We start from the raw sequence: 13147 nt of genomic DNA on the forward strand, positions 1-13147 counted from the left end.
TTAGTAAAACACAAAAAATATAGTAAAATTTCTCCCTGAGTATAATAAAATTGCAGTATAGATTCTGTTTTTGTCCATGTGCAGTTCATGAGCCCCGAGTCAGTTCCAGCTTCAAGGGTCCTTCTGTTAAGTCCACCACAAAGTTGGAGGAATACTTTGGTCTGTGTGTTATAAATTCATGAGTCCAGTCCTTTCAGTTCCATGGCTCTGTGTGTGGTTAGCAGTACCAGAAAAGGTCTTTTCCACTTCTCAGCTAGCAGAGTATCTTTCCAGGTTTTCAGGTAGACTCGATTTCCATGCTTGAAAGAATATATTGGTGACTTGACTGGGACTGCTATTCTAAACAGCAAGTACCTGTGTAATAATCTCAGGGTTTTATTTAAAGACAAGAGATAATCTTGTTAAAGCTAGTTAAAAGCTTTCTGAAAGTTAAAGCTTTCTCTCCTACCACATCACCTGGTCATTTTTTCCTGTCAGATTCACATTATGTGGTGTACTATGCAGAATTTCAAATTTTTCTGGATTTCTCGGTACAACCTGGCAGACTCCTTCCAATATGTCAAATCAGTGGTTGGTTCTAAAAAGTAACTTGTACATATACAGGGTTTTGGTGTGCCCAAATTCCACCTGCAATTGGACTAAATGCACCATTTCCTCCAGTCTTTCTATCAGTACTTTCCTGGTCCCAGTTATCACTATCCTGATTCTTTCTCAGAGAAACCAGCAATTGTAAACCCTCTTCCTGATTATCCACTTTCAGACACCTTTTCCCTATACTACAAGCAGAACAGCTACAAGATAATTATTTTTCTCTTCCACCATCATTAACACATTTGAATCAGACACCAATAACCTTCATTTCTTTCTTGTTTTGTGACCATTTTTCAATGAGAAAAATAATTCCACACACAGGATTTCATCCCACTTATCCAGCCTTCTGCAAAACAACAATTGTAGCATATTATTATAATTTAATGTTCCCATTTCTGACCACTTTTCATCACGATCCAATTTATATTTTGACTACCACTGAGAACATGTATTCCTTAACTTCCACTTTGTAAGAAGAAACTAGCCCAAATGATTCAAAATATATCCTAATGGAGAACAAGGAGGTTTAATCAATTGCCCCATTCCACATTACTAGCTGAAAAATAATAATAATTTTTAACCATGACTTCATACACTCCACTTGTCACTGTCAAGCATGTATGAGTTTTGCAAAATTCTACTACATAATACCAATTCCACAATATTCTATCAACCCTTTTCCTTACTTTATACTTTAACTCTTTTTTCACATGTTGCACCTTTGAGTCTCTTACCCAGTCCTGGATGGGGAGATACCTGCAGAATTCCTGACCGAAAGACCAATGAGCACTGGAATTACATAGTGCTATAAGTTACACAGTTCTCTTTTTAATTAGTATCATACCTTCTGTTGCTTAATGATTCTCTTGCTTCTGATGCTCAATACACCACATGCTCAATCTTCCTTTTCTTTTGGGTCGGTGGGTTTCTTGGGTCCTGTGGTTGCAATCTGCCCCTGCCGGAATTACCCTTTACCCAGTCAGAGCTGATTTCCACATGGTTGCTGAATTGACATTATTAGTTTCTTTCTTATCTTGGGAGTTCTGCCAAATGTGGCCCATAAATTCTGCTTTGTGTCCTTTATCAGTGTGACATCCTTCTTCCCAAGCTTTATTAACCACCCCCTAGGCCTGACATCATCAAACTCGTTCAGACCTAAATTTTAGTATGGCAGTATTAGTGACAAGTAATTTATCTTTCTAATACCTCAACATCACTGACAGCTTGTTAGTTGCTCTCTGCTTCATGGATTAAGTCTCCTTCCTTTTTGATTATGAATGCATTTAAACTGAAAGAGGGCAGGTTTGGGTTATATATTAAGAAGTTTGTTACTGTGGGGGTGGTGAGGCTCTGGCACAGAGCAGCTGTGGCTGCTCCATCCCTGGAAGTGTTCAAGGCCAGGCTGGATGGGGCTTTGAGCAGCCTGATCTAGAGGAAGGTGTCCCTGTCAGGGGAATGGGATATAAATGGTCTTTAAAGTCCCTTCCAACCCAAACCACTCTACAATTCCATGCTGATGCACGTTACACTACAAACACCGTTCACAGACAACCTGAGGTTCACAAACTTTGGGATTTTAATTCGTGTGAAAGCGGAACGACCTTTATTAAAGAACTGGCAGCGGTTCCTAGGCAGGCTGAGCACTCCCATTCCCGGGCAGGGACCCACACCCTGCCTGGGCCGCGAGAAGCCCTCACGGCCCGGCCGCGGGCAGCGCGCGCCCGCCGGCACAGCCGTTAATGGCGCCCGGCCGCGCCCCCGGAAGCGGCGCCATTTCCGCCGGCGGTTGCCGGGGGGACGCGGGGCTGCGCTGGCCGCGCTGCCGTGAGGGCCGCTCCGGGCGGCTACCGGCGCTCCGCAGGGATGTTCATCTACCTGTTCAAGAAGGTGCTGCTGGGGACGCGCGGGGCGGGGGAGGGCAGGTTGCTGTCGGGCAGGCGGAGCTGCCCTGGGGAGTCCCGGGGATCGGGAGCGCGGAGCCCGCGGGGGCTGAGGAGACCCTCGGTCCCTCCCGTCGCCTGCGGCCGCTGTGGGGCGGCTGGACGTGGAGCGGCACTCCCGGAGCGCTGCCCTGCTCTGTCCCGCCAGTTCCCGCGGCCTTGTTTCTTTGATCTCCCGCTTTGGTCTCCCGCTGCTCCATCAGCTCCGCAGTTTTTCCGCCGGTGGGCTTTGGACGCGGCTTTTCCTCTGGAGACCGAAGCCCTGTGCACTGTGTGACTCCTGTCACCTGTTTGTGTTGCTCAGTACACCTTTGAAGGTGTCCTGTTATTATTTACTGCATGACTTCAATTGCTTGAGGCTGGCACAGTTTCGCTGCTGCTTACGGTCTTCTCTCTTTTTTTGCGTGTACAGGTCTGTTAATAGAAATAAATTGATCTCTTGTGCTGTTGTAGGTGTCTCCAAGGTGTTCAAATAGACTATGCAAAATAAAAAGTGGTTATTGCAACTGTGTAGAGATACAAAATACTTCTTTTTCAGATTGCAATTCCAGGTAATACTCGATTAAAATGTGTTTCTTGGAATAAGACCCAAGGTTTCATAGCCTGTGGTGGAGAGGATGGATTACTGAAAGTTCTAAAATTAGAAACACAAACAGGTAAATGGGGGTGGGGGTGTTGGTGTTTTTTGTGGTTTCTTTTTTTTTTATTGTTTTTAATTTTTATTTTAAAAGCAAAACCCACCACACTTAAAAAAAAATAACTTCTTCCCTGAGTTACTTGAAGATACTGCATAAGTTTTAAATCTGTACTTATGTATTTCTTTTAACATCAAATTTTTTCATCACTATCTTATGAATGCAGTTTTTCTCCAGTTGGTCTTATTTGGCACACAAGTAATTTGTCTACCCATTATATCTTTATATATGCTGAAGTTTTCTTCAGTGCTCCTTCCTTTTTTTTTTTTTTTACGGGCATATAATGAATTCTTTTTTTCGTTGGCTCTCACTTTGTTTTGGGCCTTACTTTGTTACTTCTTGATTTTGTTTGAGTGTTTTCTTCCATCTTAATTATTTTAGGGAGAAAGCTGTGTATTTTCTTTTAAATAAATATGTTCCAGGAAAAGCAAAATCCATTTTCAAAAATTTTTAAACTTTTTTTTTTCTGAATGTAACAAAATGTGATAACTGTAGCTGTTGTTGTGGGGTTTGGGGTTTTATTTTTTTGTTTGTTTGTTTGTTGGCTCTTTCTTCTGAAAAGAGACCTTAAGGCACATATCAATTGGATGTAAGATGTGAATAGCAAACACAAGGAACTGGAGGGTGGAAATTTCATCCTGCAGTTACTATGTACTTCCTTCTAAGTGGTTCAGTTTATCTGTGTAAATAGTGATTAGAGATTCAGTATTCATAGAAACATGGTAATGTGTATGCTTTGTTAGGTTTATTTTCAAAGTGAATTTTGTTAATTTTTTTAGATGAAACAAAGACAAAAGGACTAGCAGCTTCTAACAACATTTCTGTGACTCAAACTCTTGAAGGTCATAGTGGTAAGTGTATTTGGGCATTTGGTCTATTCTTAGAATAGAAATGCAACATTTTTGTGAAGCTGATAGAGTAATTTTGGTATAACTTTTTATTGTAAATCCGAAATAAAGGTTGTGAAATTCAGCATGCTATGTAACAGCTTGGTTGTATATTTTTACCATGTTATCTTGGATAAGGCTGTTAGGGTTCTCTTTTTAAATAATGTCCGTAAGATTTGTGTATCTGTTACAGCTTTCTGTTTTCTACTGAGGAAATGAAAATAAGTTGAGTAAATCTAATTTCTGTGCTAAATATATTGTAATTTTTCCCTTTATTGACAAGTTACAGAATGTGTGTATACATAGACTGCAGTATACAGACAAAGTTTAGACAAGTTGGAAAGCAAGCTGGAGAAGGATAACCTGTGAAAGTAAAACTTTACTTTAGTCTTTAGCAAAATTAAAGAGGACTTAAATTCTCACATGAGAAATGTTGAATGGTCATCACCCATGGACAGTGGGATATGAAGAGGATGCTAATATCCTTCCATTATTCAAAGAAGTGGACTTTCTTATGAGCACTAGCAGTTTAAATCTGCCAAGAGTCAGGTTTTTTTAAAGGCTTAATTAAATAATACTGGAACCAATTAATTGTGAGGAATTGATTTAGTGGATACTTTGAATAGATGTCTTCAGTTTTGAAATAGATTACTATTACCTTAAAAATTCCCTGACATTCAGAATTATCTCTGATTGCATCTGTTGATAAAGTTCATGACTGAAACACTAAAAATGGAAAGGATACAGAGAAAATGAGTACCCTGCAGTGAGGGCAGGAAAAAGTGTGCTACAAGTTGATCTACCATGCAGAACTGATAAAAGTTTAAAGATGTTTCAAATATTTGAGTGGGATTGTATGTGAGGCTTGAGGGTCTGAAGGATTTGTGTGTAGAATGCTCTTTTGGGTAATTGTCAGTGGGGTTGTTTTAAAAATGCAGCAATGGTGATAATGAGACTACTAAGAGGAATAAAAACCCCAGATTCTTACAGCAACTCTACAAGTAAAGTTTTGTCAGTGTCCCAGAGTGTCAGGTGGACAGAACCTGCAAAACCATGATTTGTGTTTTGGCTGTGGAATCAGCACTGAGCAGGATTTGGAGAGAATGTTATTCCAGTGGGCAAACACAGAAGCTAAAGGAGCTCTTGAGCAGAATTATGAAAGAGAAATAAGTGGCACAGAAAGAAGTCTACAAATCAAAGTCAGCCATGAAAACCTTGGGAAAGCTCCAGATTAATCAAGTTGGATGCTGTATTTTTTATTAACTACTTAAATAGTGCCAATAAAAAGCTTTTTATCACTTTCTAGGTTTTGTGCAGGTTGTGACGTGGAATGAACAGTATCAAAAATTGACTACAAGCGATCAAAATGGCCTCATCATTGTGTGGATGCTGTACAGAGGTATTCTGCAGGATAAACTTGAGATGGAATAATACTCTGTCATGAGAAGTATTTTTTTTTTCCTCACTTGCAGTTTTTAAAATTCTTTTTTGGGGTTTTTATTTTGCAGATTGTCTAGCTCAAAATAGTTTTAAAATGATTTTCAAGTTGTATTTATTGTAAATTTGTTTATTGTATTCAAATTTATTATAATACTTGTCTATATTTTTTATAGTGTAGTCACATGTGACAAGGCATTTGTCCTGCAGAGCTACCATAGAAGAAGATATCACTACTTAGCCTTGTGCTTGATAAACTGCTCTAAATTTTTTATCTCTGTTGCTTGGAATACAATATAAAAAATATATTGTGCAGTGAGCACAAACATGTTAGTAGATTGCAAGAACTTACTAACACTGCAAAAAGAATCAATTAAATACTCTCATAAAAACAACTTTAGGAATGTTTAAGGTAGTGAACCAATATGACTAACCAGTGTATGACTATAATTATCTTTTATTGCTCTTGACCCTTTCACACACACATATACTGTGGTGGAATTCATTTGAAAGGCAGCAAACCTCACAGTCAAGGTAACCACTTTCCAACATGTGGGAAAGAAAAATGAAGTGAAGGGTTTTCCTATTCTCTTGGGAATTTTAGTTTAATGAAAAATGGAAACAAGTAAAATTCTAGCTTTTTTCTCATTTCAGGAGTAAAGAATAGAAGTCTTTCTGGCTGATATATGGTGGCTACTGTCACATAAATAATCTCTTAGTTTTGGAAAACAATCAGTAAATTATGTATTACCTATTCCTAGCAAAGCCAGTTTTCCCTCTGTTTATGTTTCCTATAGTTTTGTCAGTTCTGAAATTATTTAAGTGCAGAGCTCTTTCTGTAGGGCCCCTCTTGGACTTTGGCTCCCCTTTCTGAGTCCTCATTTGTCACTTGGCTTTGCAAATGAGCAGCTCCTATGGGAACACTGGGTTTCACAGACACTGTGTCTGTGTTGTTTGGGGACTCTGTAGTGTAGCCTTGCTAGGCTTTTACTGAAAGAGCAGTTTAGTGATTAGCATATACCTTGAGTTCTCTCGAGGTTTATCAAATCACAAGTGTAACTCAGTTTTTCTTTCCCTTCTAATAGGTTCTTGGTATGAAGAGATGATTAACAACAGAAATAAATCAGTGGTTCGAAGTATGAGCTGGAATGCCGATGGACAGAAGATTTGTATTGTATATGAAGATGGAGCTGTGATTGTTGGATCAGTGGATGGTAAGATTTTAAGCCCTATTAATTGTTGTGCTATTACACAAATTTGTTTGTAGTATTATATACACAGTGGCTCTGTTCCTCTAGGTAAATACAATTAATAGTTACTAATTGTTGCTTTGACTTTAGCTGTTTTAGTTTTTACACTGGCAACTTGCATACTGTGTTTAATTTTGTGGTATATTTATTAAGTGCAGTCAATGTTTTGTTCCAGGCAATCGCATTTGGGGAAAAGACTTGAAAGGTACCCACCTGTGCCATGTGGCCTGGTCCTCCGATAGCAAAATTTTACTCTTTGGAATGGCAAATGGAGAGATTCACATTTATGACAATCAGGGAAATTTTATTGTAAGTTCATTGTGGTATAATTAAGGATTATAATGATAATGTCAGGATATAATAATAATTATATATAAGGATTATAATTGGCTTCAAGAGGCATAAAAGCTCACTTCCTCCTAATTTATTTCATGTTTGTTTGATTGGTGTACTTCAATACTGAGAACTGGACAACCTTAGAGACCTGCAGCTTTTTATTACAGTTATTTGTTTTTTGGTAGCTAAATGATTATCACATCAACTAATGCCTTTCAGCCTTGCAATAGTTACTGAAAATGTAAAAGTAGGAATGGTTAGACTGGTGAAATTAAGTGAAACTCTTCAGGACATCTGAAAATCTCTACTTTCAGAGATGTTTGTGATGATAGGTCAGATTTGATATTTTTAGCTGCTTTTTTTTCCTCCTTTCACTCTTTGGAGGAACTAATGCTTGCTTAAAGGATATTGACTTCTTACAGCTTCTGCTTCTTAAAGTATTAGCATGCTTTTAGAAAAAGCAATAGTTTTTTTCCTATTGCTCCTATTATTCTTTAGAGAAAATCTGGTAGCAAGTAGAAAAATAAAAGGAAATAGCTGTAGTATATTGTTGAATTCCTGCAATCTAGATTTATTTATCTACTTTAAGTATTGGAATATGACTATAACAAAAAGCTAAGTAAAACACTGTCTTGAAAACCAGTGTATTTGGGACTATGTTTTTAAATTTAAATGGTTAATATGGTGAATTTTCCTCTCTGTTACCTTCCTAAGAAAATATCTTCTACCCTTCCTTTTCTTTTTCCTCCCACCGTATCTTCCCACTGTGCGAGTCATGGTATTTCCAACTGCTACAAATTACTGAAATTCTTTAAATAATTTGCTGTCATTTCCCCCACCATATCAACAATATGTATGGTTGTACTCCCTCTCCCCCTCTCTCCTACAACTTATCTGGTATTCCCCTTTGAACTGATCCAGGAATACTCTTATCTTTCAGACAAACCCTTACTTGTGTTACCAGGTATTCTGGGCTAGTTATTGCAAAAGTTATCTTAATTGGTGTTCTAATTTGGACACTAGTTTTTTTCCAATTATTTTTGTATGTTACTCAGCACACTTAAGTCAAGAAAAAGGAAACAAAAGTTGTGGTGGTTTTTTTTTATTATTTTTTATTTTTTATTTTTTGTTTAATATTGTGCCCAGGAATGGTTTGAAATAAAAATTATTGTTTACAACGTTACAGGGGGTTTCTTGTGTCTATGCACATGTGTGAGTGGTGGCCTTTTTATGTTGTTGGTTTTCTTTGTTTTTAAGTTACTTTTTGAAGAATGAAAATGCCAGCATAAAGGTACTTCTTTGTAGTTAAAAATCTGTGTTTTTGTATGTCTGATCTGGTCCTGATTACATAAAGTTTTTCAAACCCATGAAATTCTGGGAACTTGAAAATTTTTCTCGGGACAGGAAAACAATTTTTCTTAGACATCTTGTCTTTTGCAAGTGTCATTAGAGATATAAATTATTCTTTAAATAACATGTTGTATATGACTTCAATTAACCATTCTTGTGCAGGTGAAAATGAAGCTGAGTTGTTTGGTGAACTTAACTGGAGCCTTCAGCATTGCTGGGATACACTGGTACCACGGTACCCAGGGCTACATTGAACCCAACTGCCCTTGCCTTGCTGTCTGTTACAGTAATGGGAGATGCCAGATAATGAGAGATGAAAATGACTACAGTAGGTACAAAATGTGGGGTGCAAATTACTGAGCTTCTCTTGACCCAAAATGTCTACTTGTGTTGATACTCTTAATGTTTCTTCCTTGAAAACTAGATCCTGTTTTGATGGACACTGGTATCAATGTAGTGTGTATTCAGTGGAACCCCAATGGAAGCGTCCTGGCGGTGGCAGGCTCCCTCAAAGCAGCTTCTCAAGATAAAGATGTCAATGTTGTGCAGTTCTACACTCCCTTTGGTGAGGTAAAAATATTTGATATGTAATGTAAATGTTTAGGGTTTTCTTCTTTCTCAATTTTATGTTTTGCTACGGGGTCATTACTGGTGGAATTTGGATACCAAAATATAGGTGTTCAGTGCTGTGAGGTATGCACCTGGGATATCCACGTGGATCTGGAAACAGCACCACGTACCCTTTTAGAACAGTGGCATAGTGGCCAGCACAAAAATCCAAGTGCCTGTCAAAATACTGATGATGGGAGAAGTGTGGTGTCTAACTGTGAACAGCAGAGCCCTGAGATGAGGCTTTAGAGGATAAGCAGTTTGGAGCTTAGGCACCAGTCAAGTTGTCAGCATCTGTGTATTAAATCCAGAAGTACTTGTCTTTCTACACTGGCTGTGTAAGAGAACTGGACATCTCTAGGTTAGAAGCTGAAAATACAGCAGTGAATTAGTATTGATATTAAATACTTGATATTTGCTCTTTTTTCTGGAATCAGTAAAACTGGCAAACAGGCATCCTGTATCAGTAAAAGCAATGGCTCAGGAACCTCAGAAAAGCTAAATTTTTTCTAAACTCCTTCTTCTGGCTGTTGGGACTACTGTTTTCTAAATGGTTTTTGTCCATCCTGTCTTTTTGTAGTATATTAAATGTTTGATAATTGAGAGATGACTGGTCAAGATATTTTTGTTGTGCGATTTTTGCCTTGCCAGGTAATATCCCTTTCCCTCTTAGTAATATACCTGAAAATCAGTAAGTTGTTTTTATGTATCAGAGTGTGATGAAGTTTGTCCCTTGTACAGAGGAAGTACTGTCCAGCTCTGAGCTGTGCTGTGAAACGAGTTAAGATCTAACATCATCTGTGGGGGTTGCCTTAGTTGAAAGTATTTAACAGAACCAAAGGTACTGGCAATAACGTTACATCTCTGGTTGCTGATGTCCTTCCCATGAACTGAAACTCCTGTTTCAGATTTTGTATTTAGTTTAAAAATAAATTCTTCATGGTTTGAATTGTTTTGTACTAGTTCTGGTACTCAGATGTGGACTTAACTTTTTTGGAAGATGGTATTTTCTGTGAATAATGTGTGAGCAGTATTTTGACTTGGTATTTGCATCTGATCAAAGGCATGAAATAGGTAAATTCATTGGTAGCAGCTTCCTTATGCACAAAGTTAAGCCATCAAAAGAAAAGTTGGTTCTGAGCATAAGTATCAGTATTCTGCTCAGTAAAATGTATTTTTTAAAGCCTAAGATTATTCAAAAAAGTACAGTAAATAGTGCGTAAGTTTATCTTTTATTACATATATCTATATTATTTGTAACTAAAAAGGTACCCACAAATAAGTGCTCTGTGGGACTAAGGTTACAGCTTTTGAAAACATTATTTTTGCTTCTAATTGTTTCCTTCATTCAATTTAAAATTCTTCAGCAAAATAAAGATATTTGAAAAAAGATGGAAGGTGTACCAACTGCCTTTCTTGGATTCTTTTGGAAAGGAGATAGAGAAAAGGAAAATGTCCATTGCCTGAGTGAAAATTGTGTGCCTCTGCAGCTAATTAATTTCATGCTCTTGAGATAGAGTAGGGATATGTTTTTATTTGTTGAATTTGTTTAGTTTTATTTGTTTAAGCTATCAGCTGTAATTAAATTAAATTGTACAGTAATTGACTAGTACACTTGCTGTGTCAGTGAAACTTCTGAGGCATGTCAGTATCAGTACTACTGCGATGTTTTAATTGTGACTGAAATCATAAAGGTGATTCAAATTACCAACCAAACAGAATAATGTTTATACTGTCCTTCTCTATCTGTTTATTTCTGCAAGCTTGAACTACCACCAAGTCCTGTTCTGTCTTTCTCTCTGGAGAAACACAACACAAACGAAAAAATGACAAACCAAACCTGAGGTGAAAGAACACATTATGGTGTACACCTTAAATATCTCTCTTTCTTTGCATATGTATTGCAATTCGAGAATTGTTCTGGGGTAAATAATATTTATAGAGTTTTTTTTATCAACTATCAAAACTGTCATTTATGTATTTTAGAGTGGCTTTCCTTTGATAAATTCAAATGTTTTTCTTTCCTTGTTCTAACCAAGCACTTACGTACACTGAAAGTTCCTGGCAAACATATATCTTCCTTGGCCTGGGAGGGAGGTGGACTGAAAATTGCACTGACGGTTGATCATTACATATATTTTGCAAACATTCGTCCACATTACAAGGTATGTAGCAATGTGACAATTATATTAATAAGTTTCCTGTTACTTATTCTCTTTCTGATCAGGTTGAAAAAGTAGCTTGCTCTAATATATATATATGTGTGTGTGTGTATATGTGTGTATATATATGAAATTAGTGCTTAACGATTGCAGCTTGATCACCACTACTGACTAGAAGTTTTAGTGGAATGTGAGGGTGTGTCTTGGTGATGCAGTGACTTAGCCAATTGCCTTTGCAATGCATTTGGAGTTTCATTTTCACAAAAAGGAAACAGAACTGGACATGATTCTAAATTTGGTAGAATTGAGGATGTCATTAGGTAAAGCTCCTCTGTTTTCACTGCTGTGTGGTTAAGTAGGTTGGGCTGAGTCATACGATTGGAACTGCTGGAGTCTTACTTTATTGTCTTTTTTTTTAGTGGTGAATTATTCATTTGAGCCAGGAAACTTGAGTAGACACCCAAACAATAGGAATGAATGCAACCTGATAGATGTATTTACTGCTTTCATTTCAGTTCCCAATATACTTCTTACATGTGTGTATTCATCTAATTCTAAAAAATGTTTTATCTTGTTTACCACCTGAGTTTTTTCATATGGTGTTTTCTTATTTTTTTTAGGACTTAAATCTATTTCACTTAAATTTACAGTTTAACAAATAATAGCAATTACTGTCCAGTATAGTGTATTGTATACTTTTTTTTTCATGGCACAGGATATGTTTTTTAATCATTGGTGTGTAGCCACTGTAATTAAAGAGAGAGTGAGTGCAATGTGAGGAACATCCTGCAGCTATACTGAAATGTATTCTTCCACCTGGTTGTGAAAAACCATTGGTCAGGGAGTTGTAAACACAAATCTACTAGGAAGCAATTTCATATAGTTTGTTGTAAATCTTCTGGAAAAGACTTTGGAAATCTGAGCTGGAAATTAGTCTTGCAGGAAAGGCTACCTAATGTTTATTCTGGGAAATGTGCAACAGCTGGAATACAGGCCTCTTGCTTTTTCTTAAACTCATCAGTATCTAGGAGACCATGTGTATTTCAAGATCTGGCGCAGTTTGCAAATTAATAATACTTTGAAACTTTAGTTTTAGAAATGGCATGTAAGCTCATTTTTCTATTTTGCATAGTTGAAAAGGAAAGAGATATGTTCAAATTAATTTATTTCTGCAGCACATAATCTCTTAATATGTTGGTAGTGTACTCTATTTCAGTGTTAAATATTTTTATGGTGACTGATACATATTTTCCTTCAATAAATATTTCTGCTATGTTTTGATAATATAAGTAACTCCCTTTTAGGAACTATATATTCTAAAATGTGACAGTCATTAAATGGGAGTGATTTAAAACTGTAATTATCTTAGGCTGGATTGGAATTAATGACCTGGAGATGAAGAGTTAATATCACATTACCAATCTTCTAAATAATCTGTTTTCCTCTATTTTTCAATAAGCCATAAGAAGAGAAAGGGGATTTTAAATTAATATGACAGTAAAAACTATGAATTGACTTGATGTTTTTTGTAAACTACTCATAATTTTCATGGAGCTGTAATACTAATTTATAGTCTGCAGGTCTATTTTAGAAGTTCTTCTGTTGGTGCTGTACTTTATCATCTTGGTTTCATTTCCTGAGGAGTGTGGGAAACTCTTGCCAACAGTAAAAACCTTTCTCTCTCTAGTAGATGCTGATGCAGAGAATTTCATTTGTTTTTCTACAATTGCATCATCATCTTTAAGTGTTTTTCTTTATGTCTTATTTATTTGACAGCTTTACCTCCTTTCTGAGATATTTTCTGATTCTACTGTAATAGAAAGGATCTTCATTATTAAATTCAGTGCTTTAAATCAAATGCAAAGAAATACATCCTCATGTATACTTTGT

At 36.9% G+C, this 13147-nt stretch overlaps 1 protein-coding gene across 2 annotated transcripts in view; it reads left to right on the forward strand.

Moving 5' to 3' along the window:
• The first annotated feature begins 2239 nt into the window (after window positions 1-2239).
• Window positions 2240-13147, forward strand: part of WDR35 (WD repeat domain 35) — a 42282-nt gene continuing 31374 nt past the window's right edge. Inside the window, exons 1-9 of one of the 2 annotated variants that reach the window (XM_086875769.1) lie at window positions 2240-2478; window positions 3070-3187; window positions 4006-4077; window positions 5420-5512; window positions 6636-6764; window positions 6976-7109; window positions 8649-8814; window positions 8911-9056; window positions 11135-11260. In XM_086875769.1, coding sequence (XP_086731895.1) covers window positions 2455-2478; window positions 3070-3187; window positions 4006-4077; window positions 5420-5512; window positions 6636-6764; window positions 6976-7109; window positions 8649-8814; window positions 8911-9056; window positions 11135-11260 — 1008 coding nt within the window. In that variant the 5' untranslated portion in view covers window positions 2240-2454. The remainder of the gene's footprint in view (window positions 2479-3069; window positions 3188-4005; window positions 4078-5419; window positions 5513-6635; window positions 6765-6975; window positions 7110-8648; window positions 8815-8910; window positions 9057-11134; window positions 11261-13147) is intronic. The other variant, XM_086875768.1, reaches the window with a different exon arrangement.

This window comes from Cyanistes caeruleus, chromosome 2 (genome assembly GCF_971803275.1).
Source record: "Cyanistes caeruleus chromosome 2, bCyaCae1.hap1.1, whole genome shotgun sequence".
Taxonomy (NCBI): Eukaryota; Metazoa; Chordata; class Aves; order Passeriformes; family Paridae; genus Cyanistes; species Cyanistes caeruleus.